The 27,507-nt window shown below is 39.6% G+C and overlaps 1 protein-coding gene across 1 annotated transcript in view; it reads right to left on the reverse strand.

The window, feature by feature from the left end:
* The window catches only part of DCDC2 (doublecortin domain containing 2), a 153,932-nt gene that overhangs the window by 2,560 nt on the left and 123,865 nt on the right, over nucleotides 1-27,507 (reverse strand). The window contains exon 8 of the mRNA XM_082663549.1: nucleotides 16,613-16,713. Within this exon, the coding sequence (XP_082519675.1) occupies nucleotides 16,613-16,713 (101 nt within the window). The remainder of the gene's footprint in view (nucleotides 1-16,612; nucleotides 16,714-27,507) is intronic.

A 27,507-nucleotide genomic window follows, 5' to 3' on the forward strand; every position in this document is an offset into this window, starting at 1 on the left:
GAACAGGAGGCCAAGTTCCAGAGCCAAGACTTTGGAGAGAGAAAGACCCAGGTTCAAGTCCTGGCCAGGCACTTACTGGCTGTTACCTAACTTCTTTGAACTTCATATTCCCCACTTGTAAAATGAGAATATAATAAAACTTCCACGGAGATTAAATAAGTTACATACAGTGCCTAGCAAAGCACCTGGCACATCATGATCCTAAAAAAAAAAAAAAAAAATTAAAATATCTTCCCATTTGTTATAATACATTCTTTCCTGGACCTACCATATTTCTTCATTGGCCTTAATAAAACATGAGTTTTTTAAAGGGTAGGGTAGAAAGAGAATTTGTTTTATGTTAGGACCCCACTCCTGCCTCTTTCTAGTCATCTGACACTGGACAGGTCAGTTAATCCCCTGGTATCTGTAAAACAAAGGTTTGAGGTGCAATTAACTCTGACCTCCCTTCCAACTCTGGAAGTCCATTCTCCTCTAACTACCCAAATTCTTATTATGGGACTATTAATGGTCTTCTTATAAAAGTTATCATAATGCTCTCAGTTTAGGAAGTAAAGAAGGAAGGAAATGGAGCAGAGTAGACTAAAAAAACTCAGGATAAAATTCAACACAACGTTATTTCGAAGAGGAAAGAGGCAGAACCATGAATTCTTATACTCTGTCCAACATAAAGTCTCAGATTTGATTACATGATATCAAAGATGCCCTTTAAGAAAATGAAGGTTAAAAAAATGAATTCTTAAAATATTCCAATAACCATCGTGTTTGTCATCAAAGACGATGTCATCAAAGACTAAATTAAATAATAGTACAGTGCTTCTACATCTTTCAAATTTCCATTCAGTTGCTTAATGTCAAACTGTGTAGAGCCCTAGTGATCCCTAAGCATGCTGCCCAGGGGGAGGCCCTTAGGAAGGCCAAATGCTGGACAGAAACTAAAGGTGGGAGGGGATGGATCTGCCAGATGATGTGGAAAGAAAAGGCAAGAGATTTATAAAATGAAACCCACAGCGCTTGGTAAGGATTTCTGGTTTTTATGCATAAGACCTAAATGAATGACGGTGAGAAAATTTTTCAATTTCCAAAGGGGAAAACACTATGTTCCCATCTCCACACGCTTGTCCCACCCTCTCTCAATGCAGAGAACAAAGACGGCAGAGCATTGACGCAGACGCACTAGAAGTGATGACAGGAGAGTGTGGCAAGGGACAGGGTGGGCACTGTCACTGTGAAAACAGAGCAGAGGAAATGTCTGGGGCCAAAGATGACATTTATGTCACTGAGGAGAAAGGGCTTCTGAGGGACCCAGAGAAGGAACCGGCAGCACCAGGAGGTCCAGAGGCTTCCTCAATAAGACACTAGGACAGAGAGCGGGCGCTGGGTGGGAGAGAGTTAGAATAAAGAGCCATATGTAAAATAGATAGCTAGTGGGAAGGAGCCACATAGCACAGGGAGATCAGCTCGGTGCTTTGTGTCCACCTAGAGGGGTGGGAGGGATACGCAAGAGGGAGGGGATATGGGGATATATGTATATGTATAGCTGATTCACTTTGTTATAAAGCAGAAAATAACACACCTGCTTTATAATTGTAAAGCAATTATACTCCAATAAAGATGTTAAAAAAAATTTACAGAGAAAAAAAAAGAGCCAACTCAGAGAAACACGGCGGGTGGCTCCCCACTAACCTATCAGAAGAGGCCATGAAAAGGCTCAGGGGTCTTGGACCAAGAGACAGCAAGTTCCCTTGCTGGTGACCCTGAGGGATTTTTTAGGGGATACTCACAGGGGGACTCTAAGAGACACTGGAGGGCTCTCAGGCACCATGACTCGAGCTAATGGGCCTGGAGCAGCTGTTTGTGCTGGGCTAGATGCCAGGCATTCAGAGACAAATACGACTGTGACATCAAAGAGCTCAGAGCGGTAAGGCAGCACATCACAGCGATCGTGGGGCAGGAGGAAGGAGCAGTAACTCAGGGTGGGGTGTGGCAGCCTGGGGCACATCCCACACAGTCTGGGCACTGAGGTTTTTACAGCACTGCGTGAATGGTGTCCATAGGTGGAGAGCAAAGGACAGGCAGCAAATACACCAAGCACCCGTCACCCGTATGTGCCGAATGTCACTCTCAGCATTCATACATTCATTATTTCCTAAAACCCTCACAAGAACCCTACGAAACAGGCTTCTGATGCCCATTATATGAATGAGGAAAGTGAGAAATCCCTCAACGCTGCCTGCATCACACCCCAGGTGAACCAACAGGGTTAAGGTGGTCTTGTCCCAAAGTCCTATATTCTTTCTCAAAGTAATAACACAAGCAGTTGCTAATGTACCTAGCACTGCTGCAAGCACACCCAAGCATACTTTCAATGGCCAGAAAATATGACGTCTGCAGTAGGCAACATGACTTTTATTGTTTAAAGAATTACTGACCTGAAAACAAAACATTTCTGGATTTCTATTAAAGACTGGTAGATCTAGGGAAGGAACATTATAAACATTGTTAGGCAGAGTACTTGAAGCAGGACATAACGAAAATCCAGAAATACTACAGCGCTAACGGCCAATGAGAGCAAAAAGATTTCTGTGCAAGTTACCTCTGAAAATTGGATAATCGTGTATCGCACTTCTAGAAATTGTAATCCTTACTGTGCCTAAAGTTGCCTTATTCAAAGCAACTTTGGGTTTTGGGTTTTGTGGGGTTTTTTTGCGGTACGCGGGCCTCTCACTGTTGTGGCCTCTCCCGTTGTGGAGCACAGGCTCCGGACGCACAGGCTCAGCAGCCATGGCTAAGGGCCCAGCCGCTCCGCGGCATGTGGGATCTTCCCGGACCGGGGCACGAACCCATGTCCCCTGCATCGGCAGGCGGACTCTCAACCACTGCTCCATCAGGGAAGCCCTGGGTTTTGGTTTTAAAGAGAAGTTATACAGCATTTTTAATACAAACTCTTTAATAATGATACCAGAAAATTCAAATTTTACTTTAACCATTCAGGAATATAGATATGTCCCTTGCCTCTGAGAATCTATTACAAGAGCTTGCTAAAGTCTGCTAAGGTGACTACGGCTGTCTAAATGGGAAAAAGTCTGTTTTCCTTTACTGATATCTGGATTTATACCTAAAAGTTCCAGAATGATAGTGTTGGTTTCTAGTTTTTAGTTTTAAGTCTATCACCCTACCCCCTTCTTTGCTCCCAATCCCCAAACGCATATACATTTTTCCCCCCTTTAATGAAAAGAGCTGGGCTGGGATATACCCTAATCTCTTTTTAAGGATGGAGACACCTAGCCCTAAATTCAGCTCTGTTCTCTTCGCTGTTATTACCACCACTTCTAACAAGCAGTATTATGCTTTCATCCCATTATTTCTATTAGACTTTCCCAGCACAGCTATTTTAGTAGCCATCAAACGAAGCCACATCTGGTTGGCTCAACTTTAAGAAATGCTGGATTATGGGGCTGAAATACCAATTTGATCAATTTAAATAAGATGGTAACATTAGTTAAAAGGCTTATAATCCTTTAAAATATCCTGAGTGTAGTACGAAATTTATTATTACTACAACACAATTCAGGACAAAAAAAAGAAAGAAAGAAAAAAATGCTTCTATGACAGATCTGTAATGAATAAATGAAAAGCAATGCGCTTTTTGGTGTAATCTCCTTTGAAGCAAGCATTAAATTATTAAAGATGTTTCCAGTGTATACATCAATCAAATCATCCCCAGAAGGAACACTGAGTTTTACACCCATACACACGCACACAGATAAAATCTATACCGTGGCAAGGGCCTACAAAGAAGTAAAAAAAATAAAACAGCACTCCTTCCATAAGAGAGTGGGTGTCCATTATTAGATAGCCACACTATATTTGAATAATGTGTTCCCTCTCCACCCCACCAAAAAACAAAACAAAACAAAACTTTGCAACTATTTAGTTTCTTCAAAATTCCCAAGTAGTTCTCAGCCTCTGCCCGTTTAGCTGGCCCTGCCTGATTGCCCAGCTAAGCAGGGACAGTCACAGCCAGCCAGACGCCAGTGTTAGTGCAGTGAGCCAGGGGTGACGTGTACACAGAACCCACGTTCCACCCGCTCCTCAAAGAACCTTACAAGATTCCGATGATGTTTGCAATGTTGACAGAGAAAAGTGGACACAGGAGGCAAAAGGGCGAGGGTGGAGGGTGTGGGGAGAAAGGGACAGGGACATGGATGGAAAAGGTAAGAGTTAGACATCGCAAGTTCAACTTGAGAGAGTGAGGAAGGAGGAAGAGAAGCAGGAAGGGAAGAACCGTCTTTCCCAGGTCCAATCACACTGTCCCTTTTACACTGAAGGGAAGCAGAGCTCCCACATGTGACGCTGCCTCTCCTTCCTGCAGAAGCCAGTTCTCACGTGATTCCAAGAGACTGTGTTCATAACTGAAGAAGCTCGCCAGGCAGGGGTGGGGGTTCCTGGACAAAATTTCTGCCTGCTGATGTTTTCTACAATGGTGATGTCAGCTGCGCGAAATGAAGCAGCCGTGGTCTGTTGGGAAGGCAGGGGTCACTCTGCAGCTTCAGGCTAGTGAACCCACCTCACCCTTTGGAAACTGAGGATAATAATGACCTCACAGAAGTGAAGTAAGGACCAAATGAGATCATGCACATGAAAGACCACTATAAACTGAAAAAGTTACAAATATATATATATACATATATGTGTGTGTGTATATATATGTTTATTATCGTTACCACTCCATTTTTCTTGCCCTTGGATGGAAAGAGTTGAGAGGCTGTTGTCGGATGAAATAGTGTAATACAGGATTTGCACTACAGTCATGAAATCGTATTCTAGTGGGCCACTTAGAGCAGTGTCCCTTCTAAATCTCATTCACATGAAAACAAACAAACAAAATGTATCAAGACACTTAGCAATTATCTTGCCCTTCTTAGTTAATACAGTTAATATGCAGGCTGATGTTCAACTTCTGGTCCAATGAGACAATTAGGTGTGATTTTCATAAACTAATCACCCTTGCTTTTAGTTACTTAGTTTATTCTTTGCTTCTGAGTTCCCTGGTATGCACTTCTCACAACAAATTTACCATCCAATAGTTTTTATTTTTTCTGAACTCTATTCGCTCTTAAAAGTAATACAAATGTGCCAGCAGTAAATACCAAAAAAGGGTGACCTCCGTAAATGAGTATATGCATTTAGGTAATGCACGACTTTGTCTTCAGTTGTCATGACAGGTTGGCAGTAGCCGGTTATTCATCCTGTTTCTCCTACCTTTACCCGGAAGGCTCTTCCTTCCCTTCGTTAGACCCACCTTCTCTCGAAGCCTTCCTGGTCCCCTCAGGCAGTTGTCACTCCTGATTTGCACCCTCAGAACACCTGTCAAACTCTAATCACAGTGTGCCATTATCCCCTACTTATGGTTGATATGAAAATAGTGAACGTGGGGCACTTCCCTGGCAGTCCAGTGGTTAAGCCTTCGCCTTCCAATGCAGGGGGTGCGGGTTTGATCCCTGGTCAGGGAGCTAATATCCCACGTGCCTCTCGGCCAAAAAACCAAAACATAAAACAGAAGCAATATTGGAACAAATTCAATGAAGACTTTAAAAACGGCTCATGTCAAAAAAATCTTTAAAAAAAAAAAAAGGAAAATTGTGAACGTGAATTGCTATCGAGTACGTAGATGCCTCAAACGATGTTTGGAATGACTGTGGAATAATGGGGAAATAACCTTGGCTCTAGGGAGGCCTTCTGGAAGTTTCTAGAAGCAAGGGCTCTTTCTTCTTCATCTTTGTGTCCATCACCACATTTCCCACAGGATTGTAATTCACTGTCTTGAATTAAACCCAAATGTGCCTCCCACAGATAAAAGCCAACAGAGTATGTGCCTTCAGGAAAGGACAGATGATGGTGACAAGGTTCACATCTGTTGGGCGCTCTCCAGGGACCTGGTCCTATGTTCCATGCACCTCACCTGCCTAATCGTATTTAAACTAACCTCACCACCATTTGAGGAAAATACTATTCTCATCCCAACTTGCAGATAAACAAACTGAAGCATAAAGAGTTAGGTAAACTTGACCAAAAGCCCACCAATAGTGACAGAGGGATATGAATGCTTTTTTGACCACAGGAGTGTACTATCTCCCCAAGATAATGTACAGAGCAACATCCCAAACTCAACACGATGTTAAATAGTTACTCCCAGCCTCGTGTCTTCTAAGCCAATGCCTCTCCATCACCGGGCATCTTGTTAAATGCAGATTCTGAGTCAGCAGTGCTGAGCCTCTGCATCTCCAGCAGCTCAGGTGCTACTGATGCTGCTGGTCCCCAGGTGACACTTGGTGAGGCTCTAAACCACACGTAACACAGGTATGGTCATAAATACACCACCACCCCTAAAAGACATCTTTGGTTAAAATTTCTAATTGTAATTATGCCTCGTTAGATGAAGGTCATATTTTAACTTAAAAAGTATGAATTTTATTGAAAACTGGGAGAAAATAGTACTGACTGTTGACAGAATGATATTTAGCCATAAAGACAGTTCTACAAGATTTATTCTAATTACATCACCCTGCCACTCTTTCTTAGGAGTCACTTTATAAAAAAGAAACACATCATTGCCAAGGCGATAAACCAGGAAGATATTTTTACCTGTGCTTAAAGGTCTTCTCCCCTGGTGTTTATGTTGAATTTAGTCAATTTGTGACTAAAATTTTAAGAGAACCAGTTTTCAGGTAGACACTGTTTCTCCATCCTGAACTTTCAGGACTAGCTCATTCCTGTGAGTAATTGTGCAATACTATATTCTGTATAAAGCACAATTCTTATGTTTCGCTGGAGTCAAGAAAGGGTATTCATTATACTCTCTCCTATATACTCACTAAACTGATGTATATAATGATTGCACAAATCATTTAGATGGTTCCAGTCTCAAAGCCTCACTGACATCAAGAACGTCCGGAGTGCAGCTAGATTAACAGACATATTACACATATATGTACAATTACAGATAATACGTACCCTTAAACATAGAAGTGTTTATAAGAAAGGTGAGACTTTTACCTTTTAAAAAGCACTTTATTTATCATAAGCAATTGCTCTTGATACTGTTACTAGAAAAGTGACACCAGACTTTCTCCCTAACATGACACCAGCATTGATATTCCAAGCGCCTTTTTGCCTGCATTTGCCTACGTGCATATCTTACTATTTATTTTGTAAGGGACATCCTGGGAAAATGGTTGATTTGTATGGCAAGACAGAAAAGGTCTGGTAGTTATTATTGCTGTCTGCATCCTAGCAGGGACGGCTCAGGGGAAACCATAAGTATTCAGGTTTTCTAGAGAATATGCATGCAGTTACAAAGGTTAACTCAGGATTCCTGAGTGGTAAGAGGAAAGAAGATGGAATATGGAAATCATATGGAAATGAGCCACAAAATATCAGAAGCATCAATTACTTGGAAGGTGTTTTCACAGACAGATTAGGCTGCTCAAGTGACTTACACTTTAAACTCGCATCACACCTTTGACAGTAACAGCGGCACCAAAATTTAGAAATGGGAAAAGGCATCTAAACAGACACTACAGCTGATGTCCCACCCACTTTAGAAGTAAATGTTGGGACTTCCCTGGTGGTGCAGTGGTTAAGAATCCACCTGCCAATGCAGGGGACGTGGGTTCTGAGCCCTGGCCAGGGAAGATTCCACATGCCGCGGAGCAACTATGCCCTCGCGCCACAACCACTGAAGCCCACGCACCTAGAGCCCGTGCTCCACAACAAGAGAAGCCACCGCAATGAGTAGCCCCTGTTCAGAGCAACTAGAGAAAGCCCATGTGCAGCAACTAAGACCCAATGCAGCCAAAAATAAATAAAATATCAAAAAAAAATTTAAGAGAAAGTAAATGTTGCTTTTTCTTATATTTATATCAGAATTCCCTGAGGAGTATATTTGAATGTTTAAAACCCTCGCTATCTGAGATAACAGCACACGCTACAACTTTCTAGGCAAGAGAGCCTACCTAACCACCCAACTGTCCTCCTCATTCTTACCTGTCAGGTCTCCCTCCCTGAAATACCCTAGACCTAGAAACTGGAGCTCAGAACGCCCCCATACACACACACACAAATGAAAATACTACCTTAAATGTCCATTTCTCCATGAAGCATTTGCTATCTTTGAAATTTGGGAGTAGGATTTGTTATAGGCTTTGGATAGAAGGTGTTTCTGTGGATTTGATGGCAGAATTCAGGCAGAGATGTTGAAAGTAAAGAAGTTACTACACTTGTTTTTATTTCTGTTCCCATAGAGACTAAAATCATCTCCTACCCAAGCTGAATGAGGTGTTTGGAAATAATCAGTTTCAATTTTTCATGACAGCAAAGTACTGCTTCCCGTTTTCAGCTTTCAGAGGCTTACATTCACAGAAGGGAAAAAATGGTTTAATGTGGTTTGAAGTACAATGGCCTACAAAAAGGGGTGGTTCTATTTACAGACATGACCCTCTAAGGACACAGGGAGAGGGAAGCTTTGGCCAGCCACCTGCTGAGAGCTGGCTCACCCAGGCCCGCTGAACTCCACAAGTTCCCACAACACTCATAGAATAAGATATAATACCTTGAAAACTTATATTTATATAGCTATTTAGTCATCTTAGAAAAAAACCTGCCCCATTAAGTCTTCTCACTTTAGAAGTAAATGTTGATTTTCTTTCGCTTACATCAGAAATCGCTGAAGGCTATGTTTTAATGTTTAACACCATTTCCATCAATTAAACACAAATCAACAAAGGGGATGTCACAGAAGGCCTTGTTGATGATGCACAGGGAAGTTAAGAAGCCAGAGCATCCTCATCTTAGCTCTTCCCACTGTGTGTGATGCTTATAGCACCAGCCACGAACATGATTCACTAAGAGGAGGTGACCTGAACGTAGAGAATGGTGAAAATACTGTTTGCACGCAATTCCTTTCATTTCAGGGAAGGCAGTGGAGGCCGAGTAGCCCTCTGCACAGATGGAATCTGTTTGTGAGATAATTAGAAGCCCCTAATCTCCCCATTTCCCTTCCTTGAAGTGTTGAGACAGAGCACCAGACTGGAAGCCAGGAACCCTGGGCGCCTGTGTAGACTCCCCAGCCCCCAGCAGGCTGTGTGTTTGTGGGAAAATGGCTTTCCCCACTATAGTATGGGGATTTGTTTCTTCAATGGCAAAGCAAGGAGTTCATTCCAGCCTCCTTTCTGGTTCTGAACATTTCCTAATTCTTATTTTAATAAATACATTTCACTGAAATAGATTTAGGGGTCTGGTCAAAAGAAGCAGCCTCCTTTATCTTTCTGTGTATTTTACACATGAACATGAACAAGTAACACAAACAAGCTCTCCATTGAGCTTACCCTTCATAAGAGAAGCTGTCGGTGACTGCTGGTTCTCCAGAAGGGACAAAATATGTCAATGGGCATATTTGGACTTCAAACCTCCTGCTTCTGGTTATAGCCTCTAGGCTGCAGATTCTTTAAAATGGCAATGTGCTCTATATGTGTAGATCAATCATCACAAACTTAAATGCCCCCAGTGGCTGGGCAAATAACATAAATGTGTAATTCAGGACAGGTGTGAGGTAATAGGGAGTGCTGAGGTCTGCAGTAAACTGAAGAGTACACGTCCACTAAAGAGATTCCATATTGTAAGCCCTGGGCCAGCCAAAAAAATTCTCTCATAGGAGATTTGGTCACAGGCTGCCAGTTTATCATCCCTACTGCAGATTCTATGAAGACAGTTTATTTTCACAGTGATGAATTAGTGTGAAAGAGATTTCTGGTTAAACACAGCAGACTGAACAAATGTGTGTGTGGGGGGTTTGTAGCTTCCTTCCAATTTCCCTCTAAATTTTAGGTAAGGGCAACTTTAAAAGGGATGAAGCTATAGAGACACAGAAGACTGGAATTTTGGAAACAGCCACAGAATTTGGGAAACTGTAAAGGCACTGGACATGGGGCCGATTAACAGCAGAACCAAGTAAACTAAAATTTGAGTCTGTAGGGAGGGGAAGCCAAGAAGCAAACTTTGCACATTGAAAAAACCTATAGAAGGCTTGGGGATTGGAGGCACCATCTGTCTCTGGAAGAATGGGCATAGGTATCGATATAACTAAAAACAGGTGGATTGGCTTAGAGTCTTTAAATGAAGGAGGCAGACTCCCAAGATCCCCTTGCTGACCTTGGAGAAATAAATGAGGTTTATTCTTTAAAGATACTGAACTATAAGGAAGCTGCACTCAAGCACAGTGAGAACAAGGGCACCGTACTGAAACCCAGAAGGATACATCTCTCTACTTAAAGTCTTTTACTTAAGGTCCCCAAGCCACCTTCCCACAGTCAGATCCCAAAGTGCTCACAGCCAGGCTTACACCATTAAGGCAAGAGGTTGAAAGACTCCACTCAAAAGAAATAGACCAACCCAAAGGAACTACACAGATACTGAAAATTGGAGGTACACCAATGAAATGGCAAAACGAATCACTCTACAGTGAAACATCCCCAGCCTGATGAGCTCTGCCTGTGCACACAGAGTTTCCTTAATGCTTCCCTCTAAAATCTAACCAGACATACACCTTAAATTTATACAATGTTACATGTCAAATATATTGCAATTAAAAAAAAATCTAACCAGACAACCAAGGAGAGCCTCTAACATGGAGACAGAGATCATGGAGATAGAAAGATAGAAAGAAAAAAGAAACAGAAGAAACAAACATAGTTCTGGAAAAGAAAGTTTAAAATAATAGGTTAATCCTTGGAGAAATAAGGGAAGAGACCACATACATAAAATAAGAATAGGATGCTATAAAAAGGAACATTCAGAGAATATGAAAGAGCTCTTAAAAATTAAAACCACGATGGCTAGAAAAAAATCAATAGATGGAAAATAAACCCTGAAGCTCGTTGATTTTTTTTTTTAAAGTTGAGAAAATAGAAAAAAATCCATAGAGGTGGAAAGTAGGAGAGATAAGTAGAGGATCAATCTAGGAGGTCCTATATCTGAATACTTGCAGTTCCAGAGGAAAGTAAAGAAATAGAAGAAAATTATCTAAGACATAATTCAACAATTTTTTCCAGAACTGAAAAACAAACATTTTCAGAATAAAAAAGCCCATTGAGGGACTTCCCTGGTAGTCCAGTGGTAAAGAATCTGCCTTACAATGCAGGGGACGTGGGTTCGATTCCTCGTCAGGGAACTAAGATCCCACATGCTGCAGGGCAACTAAGCCCACGAGCCAGAACTACTGAGCTCGCGCCTCAACTTAGGCCACGTGCCACAAACTACAGAGCCCGTGTGTCCTGGAGCCTGTGCACCACAACTAGAGAAGAGAAAACCCACATACCACAGCTAGAGAGAAGCCCACGCGCTGCAACAAAAGATCCCACATGCCTCTACGAAGATCCCACGGCTGCAACTAAGACCTGACACAGCCAAAAATAAATTAAATAAATAAATAATAAATAAATAAATCTTAAAAAAAACACAAAAAGCCCATTGAGTACCCAGTCGAATAAGTAAAATGACCTGCACCAAGGCACATAACTGGAAATTTTCAGAACACCAGGAACAAAGGAAAAAGCCTAACAGCTTCCAGAGAGAGAAAAAGGATTATTTACAAAGGATCAGGAAACAGAATGACATCAAACTTCCCAACTGCAAATCTGGATGGGAAGGCCAACTGAGCAACACATTCAGAATTCTGAGAGAAATTATATCTAACCTAGAATTTTATATCTAGTCATGCTTACAGTCAAGTTTGCTAGAGAAAAAAAAAAGACATTTTCAGACATGCAGAGTCTCAAAAAATAAAAGTTCCTCCCATGAAGCTTTTCCGAGGCAGCTGCTAGAGGTGAGCTCCACAAAAACAACGAATGTATAACCAAGAAAGAGGAAGATGTAGAAACCAGGAAATAGGGAATCCATCCACGGGAGAAGCAAAAAAATTCCCAAAATAATGGTGAAGAAAAATACCAGGATGACTCTGAAAAGTAGATCCAAAGAACAACCAACCAGCCTGAGGCAGATGATCGAAAGCCTTGAGAAAAAGATCAAATTGAGATTTATTATCACTGTGTACATCTGAGTACATCAAGAGGAGATCAACAGTTCTGGCAGAGTTTGGAGATGGCTTGGTAATGACTACAGAGAATAGAAAACTAATCAAATGAAAACTTAGAAAACTAAGCAAATGAAAAAAACATAGGCAATTACTAAAATAGGGAGGAGGAAAAAATATTACACAAGAATATTTCTCTATTCCATGAGAAACAGCTAATAGCTCAAATCGGTTAGGTCTATAGAGCAGGAAGAATCCAGGCGGGGAAAGCTGGGGCAAGTGGTTGCAATTTTTGTCATAATTTTTCTTGGATTGGTTGACTTTTAAAAAGAGTACATGTGTAACTTTGTTATTAAGGATTTATTACGTTTTAAATCAATCAACAAATAAGAAAATAATATATACCACAACCTCCAATTTAAAACAAAAAAGAAAGCTTTCACTGCTCCTGTGTTCATGACGCTGGTTTAAATGCTATTTAATGAAACTACTTAGCATAAAAACATCTTGCAATTCTCATTTTATTACTACTCAAAATCAACTACAAGTGGATGGAAAAAGCTATAAAACAATCCAAAACCACGCTGAAGTTACAATCCACATCTTCTGCTCTCTTCTCTCAAATGGAACAAAATCCAAAATATAATTGCTTCTTTGCCTATTTTATAGGTATGTATTTGCCTGTGTCTTTGAGATGGTGGCTTCTCCTGCCTGATCTTTACTTACTAGAGGCAGTTTACTTAACTATAATGGAACAGTCTCATTTCTTGCCTCCTTAGCTTGGAAAAGCATCAGTTTATAAATGGAACGCAATGACACATAAGTCACTGGTGCCAGGTATAGCCACAGATATTAGTTAATCAGGCACTTGCTTCACTGCTTACGGGAAACCAGATTGATTTAGAATGTGCATGCAAAACAATTAATTTTTAAAGGAGTACTTTATTCTTATGAGACCTAAACTCTCCCCTGAGAAAAGGTATTTGTTCTGGCCTCCCCAAACCTATAAAAGAATGTGACATTCTTCAGTTTCCCATGGGTTTGGACGTAGTATTAGATCCAGGATCATTCATTTGTCTCTAAAAAATTAAGAGTCTAGACCTTGGGACAGAGCTCAAACATGTTTTTAGCTGAAATTAGTCCACAGTGCCCCATTACACACACTTAAACACATAAACACAATGCCAGGTGGGATCAGTAGAGGCTATGAAAGACTATGGAAGATCTGAAATTTTTCCATACTTAACAAGCTAACACATTAGCCTGCCATCTCTTCATGGGTGCTGGCAGAAGACAAGAGACTACTGGGTCAGAGACAAAGGACTTTACTGCTCACAGCAATAGCAGTAGCCAGAGGATCAGCATTTGCACCCACTCCCTGAGGCCCCATTTCCACAGGGCAATGAGAAGGGGGTGATACACATGGTGGCTTACATTACAGGGAAAGGACCCCATGCTTAGAGAACCCAAATCTTTTTTCTCCAAATATTTTCATTGTGATAAAATAAACACAGCAAAAAATTTTACCATTTTAACTAGTTTTAAGTATACAATTCAATGGCACATCTTTTATAATGGATAGTAAACGTGCCTGACCTTTGCACTCTAGGGAGACATTATCTTTATTATACTGGACCATCAACAAACCTAGCCTTTGCTCCACACCAGGATTTCTCAGTCTCAGCACTACTGACATTTTGCACTGGATAATTTTTTGCTGTGAGGACAGTCGTGTGCTTTACAAGATATTTAGCAGATTCCCTGGCCACTACCCACTAGATGTCAGTAGCACTCCCTCACTTGTAATGATCAAAAATGTCTCCAGAAATTGCCAAATAGCCCCTTGGAGGCAAATCACCTCCAGCTGAGAATGACTGCTCCAGAGGAAGTCACGATCTCTGTCTTTTGAGGCTGTTCACTACACAAACATCCTGGAAAAAACAGTCCAGAACAAAGGCAATCTGTGCCTCTACTCACAAAACATGCAAAACACAAGAGATCCATGGAGAACTGCCTCTCAACAGAGGCCTTAATATTTACTTCTGAAACTTGATCTGCTTTTCAGGCATAGATAAAGTACTTGGCCAATTTGCACATGATACTACACGCACACACACCCTTCTTCGTGGTACTTTGACTAAAGTTACAACAAGAACCATTTAGATGATAGGAAACAAGTTCAAAGAAGTTAAGTAGGTATGGCCCGAAAGGAAATGTATGTATCATTTACAGCTGAGCCAAGCAGTATATAATAATTCTTTTCTCATGCAGGAATTTTTCCCCTCCTTGGGTTAAAAATTGGCTTTTGTGGGGGAGGAGTGCATTTAATACTCTTCCCCAGATCACTCCTGTGCTTTGAAGTTAGACACACCTGCATTCAAATCCCCATTCCTCTACTTAACAGTACAAACCTGGACATGTAATTCCACCCATAGGAGCTTACTTTATTTCCATACATGAAGTGAAGGTGATAAGACCTATCTCACAGGGTTGTCATAACAATTATACGAGAAAGTGCCTAGTACAGTGCCTGGCACTCAGTAGGTACTGAATAAAGAGTAGCTATTGCTACTATTACAGGTCCTCAGAGTGGTTCTTACTATAATGGAGCTTTACACTAATTTTTCCACACTCTCACTTGGTTTTTCACAATATTTATAACATAGCTGCTTAGGATATGGAGCAAAAGACCACCAGGCCACAGAGAGAATGACTCTAAGACCTGACTTCATAAGCATCTCATGCCAACCCCATGAGCTAAACAATCCTAACTCTATTACTAATAGGGTCAAAGAAGAAAGCAATTCTGACCTTTTGTTACCTGGTTTTCTTTTCTTCAAACTGACCTCAATTTGTTGATATTGCCCAGCTTTCACCAATCTGTTTTTTTTTTTTTTTTTTTTTTTTTTTTCGGTACACGGGCCTCTCACTGTTGTGGCCTCTCCCGTTGCGGAGCACAGGCTCTGGACGCGCAGGCTCAGCGGCCACGGCTCACGGGCCCAGCCGCTCCGCGGCATGTGGGATCCTCCTGGACCAGGGCACGAACCCGCGTCCCCTGCAACGGCAGGCGGACCCTCAACTACTGCGCCACCAGGGAAGCGCTACCAATCTGTTTAATCTGTCTCTCCTGCATACTTGTATTTTAATAAGCTAGCACTCTTGTGTCAAATAAGAAATCAAGCTCTGCAGACACTTTGGATGGCTGTTCAAGTATCATCAGGGATCAACTCGTCTCGTGCCCTCCCCTTCCTGGTGATCATGAAACTCACAAGTAAAGAAATACCGATCACAGATTTCAAAACTAAGTGATTAACAAAGAGATCTCCTTTTTGGTAATAATGCTATGACTTTCTCTTGATATTTGGTATTTTTGACTTTGGAATATAAATTAGTCTTGGTTTCTGCTGCTATTAGGTGTTGTACATACGTGATGATTTCTCTTCTTTGTCTTAAAATATAATATTTAATTATAGCTTCACCGAAGACTTAAAATTCCAATTTCCCTCAGGGGGAAAAAAAAATACCTATAACTGGAGCTTATGAAAAATTGTTAGTTGCAGCTAATCCTGGATAATAACTTGGATTTTTGAAATCTGTGTGATTTTTAACACATTAAACTTTTCATCAGGAAGGTGATGCTTTTACAGAAAATGCCGGTGGAATAATCAGGCAGCAATTTCACTGCTGCAATGTTAAGACAAATACAGCTGAGAACATCAACTATGGAATTTGCTGGATTGTGAGGTTTGCTCTTTGAAAAGGAAATATCACATAATAGTCAGGAAAAAAGTGGCAATTCCTGGTGACTTTGTATTCCCTTGAGCCTGGGATTATGAATTCCCCCTCCTCACCTAAATTCCAATCCTCCACTTAGAATTGTAAGAAACTTGATTGAATTCTATTAAAAAGCCTAAACAACTTTTATTTCTTGTATCATTTAGCCAGAATGAACACTACTTAGTTCCTTCTATAAGCACATGTGTGTACACACACACACTCCTAAAAGTACAGTGTCCCATTGGCCTAAAAAGAAAATCAATACACACTTAGCAAATATTTGAGCTGCATTTATATAAGCAATTCCTTTACAAAAAACAAATTCCAACCATCGCCATTTCAAGGACCCTAAAGGAGAGAAAATAACGGCACTTTTAAACTGCTTTTCTAAATGGAGGACTTTTTTCTAGATTAAAAACGCCCAAGCCAATACTCTTTTTTGTATCAAACTTTCGCCCTCTGTTTCTCATACCTAACTCCAACCCACCTCGTTCTTCAATGCTGTTTATTAAAGATATACCATTGTCTGTAACAATAAAGACTCTGTCCAAATGGCTCCTCTTTGTGGGAATATGAGGAAGGACTGAAGGTGTTTTGTTTTATTTTTAAGGTCGTTCAGCCACATAGCTAGCACCTGAGAGCGTTTAACTCGCATCTGCATAAGAACAGCACAGGGCAGGTAACACAAAACTTGAAAGAAAAATAGTATTTGGTTTACACATATTTTTAAGGCATGGAGACTACCTGGTCAAGTGGAATCTCAACTTGAGTATCTTCATCTTCTTGGACTTCTGCAGCCCCCCGCGTTTCTGATCTTTCCTCTCCAGCTTTGAAAACGCCTTCATCTATTGAGACAAATACACAGTGAGAATCAAAATCCAATTGTGACATCGTGTGGCTGAATGTTGAAATTACAGTCAAATCCCTAATGAAGATTATTTTTTGTAGGTATTCTGATTCCCCTTGTATTGACAAGATTTTTGTAGCCCCCATTTCTTCTATATTTTCATTGGGAAAAGGTTCAGTGACCAAAACAAGGCTGACCCAGAAGAGCAGGGCTATTTTCCAGCCTCTCCTCACCCCCTGGCTACTGATTTAATAACACAGTGCTTGGGAAAACTGGACAGCTACATGTAAAAGAATGAAATCCGAACACTCCCTAACACCATACACAAAAATAAACTCAAAATGGATTAAAGACCTAAATGTAAGGCCAGACACCATCAAACTCTTAGAGGAAAAGAGAGGCAGAACACTCTATGAAATAAATCACAGCAGGATCCTTTTTGACCCACCTCCTAGAGAAATGGAAATAAAAACAAAAATAAACAAATGGGACCTAACGAAACTTAAAAGTTTTTGCACAGCAATGGTAACCATAAACAAGACGAAAAGACAACCCTCAGAATGGGAGAAAATATTTGCAAATGAAGCAACTGACAAAGGATTAATCTCCAAAATATACAAGCAACTCATGCAGCTCAATATCAAGAAAAAAAACAACCCAACCCAAAAATGCGCAGAAGATCTAAATAGACATTTCTCCAAAGAAGATATACAGATTGCCAACAAACACATGAAAGGATGCTCAACATCACTAATCATTAGAGAAATGCAAATCAAAAGTACAATCAGGTATCACCTCATACCAGTCAGAATGGCCATCATCCCAAAATCTACAAACAATAAATGCTGGAGAGGGTGTGGAGAAAACGGAACCCTCTTGCACTGTTGGTGGGAATGTAAATTGATACAGCCACTATGGAGAACAGTATGGAGGTTCCTTAAAAACTAAAAATAGAACTACCATACGACCCGGCAATCCCACTACTGGGCATATACCCTGAGAAAACCATAATTCAAAAGAGTTATGTACCACAATGTTCATTGCAGCTCTATTTACAATAGCCAGGGCATGGAAGCAACCTAAGTGTCCATCGACAGATGAATGGATAAAGAAGATGTGGCACATATATACAACGGAATTACTCAGCCATAAAAAGGAACGAAACTGAGTTATTTTTAGTGAGGTGGATGGACCTAGAGACTGTCATACATAGTGAAGTAAGTCAGAAAGAGAAAAACAAATACCGTATGCTAACACATATATATGGAATCTAAAAGAAAATGGTCAGAAGAACCTAGGGGCAAGATGGGAATAAAGATGCAGACCTACTAGAGAATGGACTTGAGGATATGGGGAGGGGGAAGGGTAAGCTGGGACAAAGTGAGAGAGTAGCATGGACATATATACACTACCAAACGTAAAATAGATAGCTAGTGGGAAGCAGCCGCATAGCACAGGGAGATCAGCTCGGTGCTTTGTGACCACCTAGAGGGGTGGGATAGGGACGGTGGGAGGGAGGGAGATGCAAGAGGGAAGAGATATGGGGACATATGTATATGTATAAGTGATTCACTTTGCTATAAAGCAGAAACTGACACACCATTGTAAAGCAATTATACTCTAATAAAGATGTTAAAAAAATTTTAAAATTAAAAATAAATAAATAAAAGAGAATTGGATTAAAAAAATAATCCAGTGTTGGGAAAAAATAAAAATAAAAAATAACACAGCCTTGTACAAGTACTTAGATGGGAAGGATTTCCTACCTACTACCTCTGCTCTCTCCTCCTAGCCCTGAAACAGTGATGATGCTTGATGCTTGAAAATACTCCTTTTAGAAGTTTGCCTTTCCCAAAAGAATGTTATACACTGAAATAATGTATTGGAATAATTCTCTCTATTCAGAGTAATATAAAAAAATACTTTTTACTGTACCAGGATCATAGAGCTGACTCCACATCTCACACAAATCAATCTTTTACTCTGAAGGTGTCCACAGTATTTTCACAGCCTATGTCTTAAAACCCTTAACGATAAAATGTAACCCAAATTTCTAAGACTTTAGGTTAAGCTCCTTCGACTTGTTCTCCCACAGGAAGCAATAAGAGCTGTTTTCCATATTTGAAGTAGTTTTAATGTCTTCCCTCCGTCTTCTCCTCTCCAGGCCAAGTAATCAAAGAATCACAGGACCATTTGTCATTCTGTCCATCTATTTGCCTCAAGACAGGTCTAATGCTTCAGTCATTCGCATGGATGTTTTCTCTGCCCAATCATTTAAAATCCCTGGGGATGGAGATTTCACCTCCTTGTCTGATCATCTATTCCAGTATTCGATTACCCTTACAGTCTAGAAAATGTTTTTATCTTTTGTCTTAAAACCCCTTCTATTTCTCAAATGGAAGCTTGTTTCCCAGAGCACAAATAGTTAACACATTTCACATGATAATACTTCATATTGTTAAAGTTATGAAGTCACTCTTAATTAAGCATAAAATATGTCTTTATCTTCACTGAGGATCAATTATATGTAAGGCACAATATGAGCCGATGTGACCTCCTAGGATATAAATGAGATGTAGACTTTTTCCAGTTGCTTACAGACCAATGAGTAGACAGAAATACATACACACCACTAAGGTGCCCTGAGGTAAGAGGCATAAGGGCTACGGCAGAGCCCTAGTGGAAGCTTAGAAGGTACAGCCAAGTGAAAAAGGAAGGAAGGAAGAGAGAGAGGAAATATAACCAAACTCAAGCCCTTTTTGTTTCTCCTAGAGAAACAATTTTCCCTTTTAATTACTTTTTAATTACTTCTCTACTTTCCTTTTCAAAAACCAGGAACAACAGAGCTATCCCCAAAGCTGATTAGACATGTTAGATTAATTTACATGGATTAATTCCATTTCTTATTGAAGTATAATTTACAATGTTGTGTTAGTTTCAAGCGTACAGCAAAGTGGTTCAGTTATACATATATACTATTTTTCATATTCTTTTCTATTATAGGCTATTACAAGATATTGAATATAGTTCCCTATGCTATACAGTAGGTCCTTATTATTTAACTATTTTATATATAGTAGTGTGTATATGTTAATCCCAAACTCCTAATTTATCTCCCCGCCCCCTCCTGCCACTACCCCCTTTGGTAACCATAAGTTTGTTTTCTATGTCTGTGAGTCTGTTTCGTAAATAACGAATTTACGAAACAGAAAGATGTGTTTCTAAAGATGTGTCATACTTTAGATGTGTTTCTAAAGATGTGTCATACTTTAGATTCCACATATAAATGATATCATATGATATTTGTCTTTCTCTAACTTACTTCACTTAATATGATAATCTCTAGGTCCATCCATGTTGCTGCAACTGGCATTATTCTTTTTTATGGCTAACATTCCATCGTGTATATATACCACACCTTCTTTATCCATTCATCTGTCATTTTGAGGATTACCTGCAGCAATAATTTAATCCCAGACTGGTTTTTACTCTCAGCCAACAAACTTGTCACCTAATAATCCTTTCCTTCCACCAGCTCATGTGTGCATAAGCAATCCAAGGTAATTTTTCATTCACTAGAGTTTTCTCAGTTAAATCATCCTGTGTATATATTAATTGAAAAAAAAAAAAAAAATATATATATATATATATACAGGAATCACTAAACAATCATCACCAAAATGATGATTTCTGCATAGGCAGCAGCTATTTTGGGTTATCTCTGCAACCCATCTCCCCAGGGACACAGCTCACCTAGCAGGTCTAATGATTCTGTCCTAACTCCATAGCATCTTATAACTCAGAGCATGGAGGCAAACGAAACTGCAGTTCAGCAATATCAGAAAAAAGAATATAGAAAACAAAACAATATGTGATGATGTTCTCATGTATTTGGCCTGGAGTAAATGCAAAGTTATGGTCACAAGCTCAACAAAGCAATCCTTGAGCTAAGAAAAGTACAGGGAAGGACACTTCAAAGAGCAAGGAAAATAGCTTACAATTATTCTGTCCTAAAAGAAGTGAAAGGGAGTAATCCAAGTCTATAAAATTGGAGTCAACAGGATAGGGCAAGCTGATGTTTGTCTCTCCATCAAATTCTGGAACACAGAACTCAAGGAAATAATAAACATTACATTGATGGTAGAAAACATTAATTAAATGATAGAAAAATAAATTCCACTTTATTCACATGTGGAGTCCATAATTCTGAGAATGTATAGAGGCAGAATAAACTAATTTCAAATAGGGTTGCACATTTTATCAAATGTTCTCTCCAAAATGGTTTAAAAAGGAAAGTTAAGGTGTGTCTGACATTCATTTCCACCTTCTGAAATACCTTAGAAGACAACAATCATACTCATCCACAAAGTGTCCCTGGAGTCAACCGTCTGAGATAGATGCTGGTCTCAGTAGACTATGACCTATGTCCATGACTTTTTTGGACAACGTTTTTTCATCCAAGTATGGCACCTGCTTTCAAGGGAACCACAAAGAGAAACCTACAGATACCAGAGAAATATATTGTTAATGCTCACATTCAATGAAATGTTTAACTGTATCCAAGCAGAGCTCTGAATGGCTTGCAGATGTGTTTTAGGATAAACATTTCACAAGAAAAGAAGAATGAGATCAATAATAACAAATAAAATGGAAAGGGCACTGAGATGGAAAATGGCAACCATAATGATATAAACAGCAAGGAGACAAATCAACAAAGCTCAACATTGAGTATGGTGACAAAAAGAGAAAATACGAAGATAAAAGTGTTTGGTTGAGCCATGGTGTAGGATTTGTTCACCACTAAATGGAGATGTGTAAGCCACCTCCTTCAGCAGCACAGAGCAAGAAAGTAAGGTTGGAAAGGAATTCACAGAAATAAACAGTGATGGAAAAAAGAAAAGCAAGAAAGTTACTTTGTGATACGAAAAAGGACTTGAATTTTTATTAAAAATGTTACATAAAATTTAAAATAGGGGAATATGAATTTCCAGGGGAAATATTTTTAAATAGCATTTTCTGATTATAGATTATTTAAGACACATGTATGCATTTTAGAAAACTTGGAAGATGAAGAAAATAAAGGTCCTAATCTCCTGATCCAGAGTTTCTCTCTCGCTCTCTCACACACTCATAAAACTGAGATACTAATGTATATATAATTTCAAGAGATTTTTAAACTTTGAAATCATATCATGAGCATTTCCCACATCATTAAATGTTATCTGAACACATAATAAATTGGTGGTACCATGCTGTAATTAATGGACAATGAACCTGGATTCTTGCATCATCCCATACTTAGAAAAGCACTAAAACCATTAACTAAGATGTCTGTTCCTCACAACTAGCTAGCAATAACCTTCTGTCAAGATGAGCGCTTGAATTGGGTGATTGGGATTGACATGTATACACTGATGTGTATAAAATTGATGACTAAAAAGAGTCTACTGTATAAAAAAGTAAATTAAATTAAATTAAAAAAAAAAGCTGAGCACTTGATTGCATATATCCCTTTGTCAAAATCATATATATGTACTGGCCTCCCCCCTTTACCTCTTCAAACAGTTCTCAGAGCTCTCAGAGACTGTCTTCCAGGTTATAATCCACAGATTGGCTCAAATAAAATTCTCCATTTCTTGCTTAGATTGACTATTGACTTATTATTTCCACTGAAAATACTATCTTTTTTCCTATATGAACATACTACGATAAACTTTAATTTCTAAATTAGGCACAGTAAGAGAATATCCGAATTGCCAGCATCACTACTCTTGCACTTTGGGGCCATTATTAAGTAAAATAAGGGTTACTTCGAACACAAGCACTGCAATACCTCTACAGTCGATCTAATAACCAAGAGAGTCTTTAGACTGAAGTATCTAAAGAGCGGGCCACACCAGACAAAGGGATGCTTCACCTCTCAGATGGGAAGAGGTGGGAGAGCACAAGATTTCACGGCGCTTCTCAGAAGAGCCTGAAATTTAAAACATGTCAACATAATAAAGGCCATGTATGACAAACCCACAGCCAACATCGTTCCCAATGGTGAAAAACTGAAACCACTTCCTCTAACATCAGGAACAAGAAAAGGGTGCCCACTCTCACCACTATTATTCAATATAGTTTTGGAAGTTTTAGCCACGGTAATCAGAGAAGAAAAAGAAATAAAAGGAATCCAAATCGGAAGTGAAGAAGTAAAGCTGTCACTGTTTGCAGATGACATGATACTTTACATAGAGAATCCTAAAGATGGTACCAGAAAACTACTAGAACTAATCAATAAATTTGGTAAAGTAGCAGGATACAAAATTAATGCACAGAAATCTCTTGCATTCCTACATGCTAATGATGAAAAATCTGAAAGAGAAATTAAGGAAACACTCTCATTTACCATTGCAACAAAAAGAATAAAATACCTAGGAATAAACCTATCTAAGGAGACAAAAGACCTGTATACAGAAAACTATAAGACACTGATGAAAGAAATTAAAGATGATACAAACAGATGGAGAGATATAGCATGTTCTTGGATTGGAAGAATCACCAATGTGAAAGTAATTATACTACCCAAAGCAATCTACAGATTCAGTGCAATCCCTAACAAACTACCAATGGCATTTTTCACAGAACTAGAACAAAAAATTTCACAATTTGTATGGAAACACGAAAGACCCCGAATAGCCTAAGCAATCTTGAGAAAGAAATACGGAACTGGAGGATCCAAGCTCCCTGACTTCAAGCTATACTACAAAGCTACAGTAATCAAGACAGTATGGTCCTGGCACAAAAACAGAAATATAGATCAATGGAACAGGATAGAAAGCCCAGAGACACACACATATGGTCACCTTATTTTTGATAAAGGAGGCAAGAATATACCATGGAGAAAAGACAGCCTCTTCAATAAGTGGTGCTGGGAAAACTGGACAGCTACATGTAAAAGAATGAAAATAGAACACTCCCTAACACCATACACAAAAATAAACTCAAAATGGACTAAAGACCTAAATGTAAGCCCAGACACTATAAAACTCTTAGAGGAAAAGAGAGGCAGAACACTCTATGACATAAATCACAGCAAGATCCTTTTTGACCCACCTCCTAGAGAAATGGAAATAAACACAAAAATAAACAAATGGGACCTAATGAAACTTAAAAGCTTTTGCACAGCAAAGGAAACCATAAACAAGACGAAAAGACAACTCTCAGAATAGGAGAAAATATTTGCAAACAAAGCAACTGACAAAGGAATAATCTCCAAAACATACAGCAGCTCATGCAGCTCAATATGAAAAAAACAAACAACCCAATCCAAAAATGGGCAAAAGACCTAAATAGACAGTTCTCCAAAGAAGATATACAAATTGCCAATAAACACATGAAAGGATGCTCAACATCACTAATCATTAGAGAAATGCAAATCAAAACTACAGTGAGGTATCACCTCACACCGGTCAGAATGGCCATCATCATAAAGTCTATAAACAATAAATGCTGGAGAGGGTGTGGAGAAAAGGGAACCCTCTTGCACCCTCTAACACACCATTGTGTAGCAATTATACTCCAATAAAGATGTAAAACACAAAACTAAAAATGTATAAATTGAAGAAGTAAAATAAAACTTATGAACTGTTGTTTCTGGAATTTTCCATTTATTATTTTCAAACCACAGTTGACTGCAGAAAGCAAAACCACAGGTAAGGGGGAACTACTGTACTTCATCCAGGGCCAAGATCAGTGAGCCAATGTGAATGTTCAAAAATATGATGAACATTCATGATGAGTGTTCAAAGTTATGTGAACGCTCAAGATGAAAGTTCAAAAGCAGGCCTGAAAACCAGGAAATTAACACCAAAGGATTGCCAGCAAGGCCAAAATACAATGGTAAAGAATTTGAACGATACAATATGTTCCCCTTCTGTCAGTGCCACAGTAAAAAGCAACTAAAAAGGGGAGGGGGCGGATAAATTGGTAGATTGGGATTGACATATACACACTACTAAATATAAAACAGGTAACTAATAAGAACCTGCTGTAGAGCACAGGGAACTCTTCAATACTCTGTAATGCTCTATATGGGAAAAGAATCTAAAAAAGAGTGGGTATATGTATATGTATAACTGATTCACTTTGCTGTACACCTGAAACTAACACAACAATGTAAATCAACTATACTCCACTAAAAATTAATTTAAAAAAATAAAATCACACACAAAAAAGCAACTAAAGACACACTCCATGGAAGAAGGTAAAGATGCAACATTAAAAACTTAAAACACCTTCTTGCAAGGATAGATTACACAAGAAATTTAAGTTTTTTCAAAAATATTCAGTTTTTCATCGAGGGAAATATTATGCAAGCACTTCAAAACCTTACATTTTCCCTTTATTACGACTGCTCGTTTAAACTGGCACAGTAAATTTAGATCATAACAGCAATCGTTATGCGCAATCGTTGTATAGTTATTGCTATAAATAGCTCAGACGTCCTAACCACAACTCACTAAGGGTAGTTGCCAGCTAGGGTAGGGGGTTTAGCCTCTAATGGGACACATGATTAGTTTTAGCGTCCCTCAGGATTTTCATAAAAACAGAAGTTTAGTCTTACTCGATCCCAATGTCAACAGGTAAGTGTTCCTTTTTGCCATATACCGTCCATCTGTGAAATTCTGGTGTGCCAATAATCGTCTGGCACACATTCAAGATTTCTTCTAATCCCCTTATAATAAGCTTTAACATAATTTTCAACTGCTCATGAAATTATTTCTTGTTTGAGTCTTAGCAATTTTGCTTCCTCTAAATTTAATTGTACATTGTAAATGTAATAATGGAATGCCTGTACATCATAGAAAAATAAACTTTTCTTCTATAGGTAGGAAAAAGTAGGTTTTTGGAAAAAAAAGTGATAATGCAATGATTTCTCATCTCAAAATGCCCCACCCTAGCTGAACACCTCATGGTAAGCTGTCTAAAATCACTGCCTCCATCCCTTACCCACGTACTTAGCCCCACACCTAGTCCAACCTCTGTAGCAGCATCTCATAAAGACTGCTCTTGTCAAAATCAGTGACCATAATGGTCACCTTTATGTTCTCATCTTACTTGATCTCTTAGCAGCTTTTAATATAAGCGATCTTTCTCTCTCTCTTTCTGTCTACCTATCTATTTGTCTGTCTGTCTATTTCTCCATTTCACTCTGGTTTCAGCAGAATCAACAGATACTTCTCTTCAGTCTTCTTGGTCAACCTATCCTTCTCTGTTCAACTTCTAAGTGTTGCAGTACCCCCAGAGCTATATCGTGAGTCTACTTCTCTATTTACACACGCTTCTTAGATAATCTCATCCTGATGATGACTTGAATACCATTAATATGTCAACGACTCTCTAATCTATTCAATATACCAGCCTCTTCATAGGTCCCCAAGCTCATATAACCTATTGCCTAACTTGACAACTTGCCTTGGATGTCTAATGGGCATCTCAAACTTAACATGGTCATAAGAGAACTCCAGGTCCCCACTGTAAACTATTCATCCTCTATATTCCTCATCCCATGACATGGTACCTCCACCCAACCCCCAAATCTGGAAATTATACTTATTTCCATCTTGTTCTCACTCCCTATATCCATTCCATTCTTGGCCTGTCAATTCAATCTCCTTTTAAATATATCCCGAATATGTGAATATTATTTCCAGCTCCACTATTAGCTTGGTTTAATCACCACTATCTGTTGGATGGGCTATTACAACAGCTTACAAATTAGTGCTCCTCTTCTTCTACTCTTGCTTTCCTCTGAATCATTCACCACACAAAAGCCAAGTAATATTAATAGGTTATAAAAATTACCTGGAAACTCTCACACTTTCCAACATACATAATCCAAGTTCCTTACCATGGCTTACAGAAATGTGTTCTGGTCCTGAACTCCCTCTTAGACCACATTTCATACCAATTTCCCTTTGCCATTAAACTCCAGGTACATTTTGTTTCTCCAGCAGAAAACCCATTGCTACCTTATGGCTTTGCCCTTTTTACACCTTCTACCTGGAATGTTCTTTCCTCCCTTTTCCCAAGGTAAGCTGCTCTTTCTCATTCAGATCTCAGGAAACCCTCCTCCAGTTCAAGGAGTCACCCAGTCATTCACATTGCTCTGTTTTAATTCTCTCTCACTAGCACTTATTACTACCTGATATTTTTCTTGTTTATTTGGTGTTTTAGTGTTTGTCAGTCTCCACCAAAGTGCAGGCTCCAAGAGAGCAGGTACCACACCCATATTGTTCACTGCTCTGTAGCTAGCATGTAATAGAGCTCAGCACACAGGTGTTCAAAAGGTGTTTGTTGAAAGAATAAACAGCAGGCACTCAAAAATATTTGCTGCATTGAGATGGAATGTAAGGAGAGTACAATTTAAAAGCCTCTAGCCCAGTCCACTAATTCTCTGTGTTGCCCCAATCTGGCCACACTTGGCTGTACAGCTTTTTTTTTTTTCCGGTACGTGGTCCTCTCACTGCCGCGGCCCCTCCCGCTGCGGAGCACAGGCTCCGGATGCGCAGGCTCAGCGGCCATGGCTCACGGGCCCAGCCGCTCCGCGACACGTGGGATCTTCCTGGACCGGGGAACGAACCCATGTCCCCCGCATCAGCAGGCGGACTCCCAACCACTGCGCCACCAGGGAAGCCCGGCAGTACAGCATTTTGAGGAGGAGGATAAAGAGGGGTGAAGAGAAAGAAGACTGGAGTACACCTACACAGGGATCAATAAATTAGGCTATGTGTGGTGAGATAATACC

This window comes from Grampus griseus, assembly GCF_964374135.1.
Source record: "Grampus griseus genome assembly, chromosome: 10".
Lineage (NCBI taxonomy): Eukaryota > Metazoa > Chordata > Mammalia > Artiodactyla > Delphinidae > Grampus > Grampus griseus.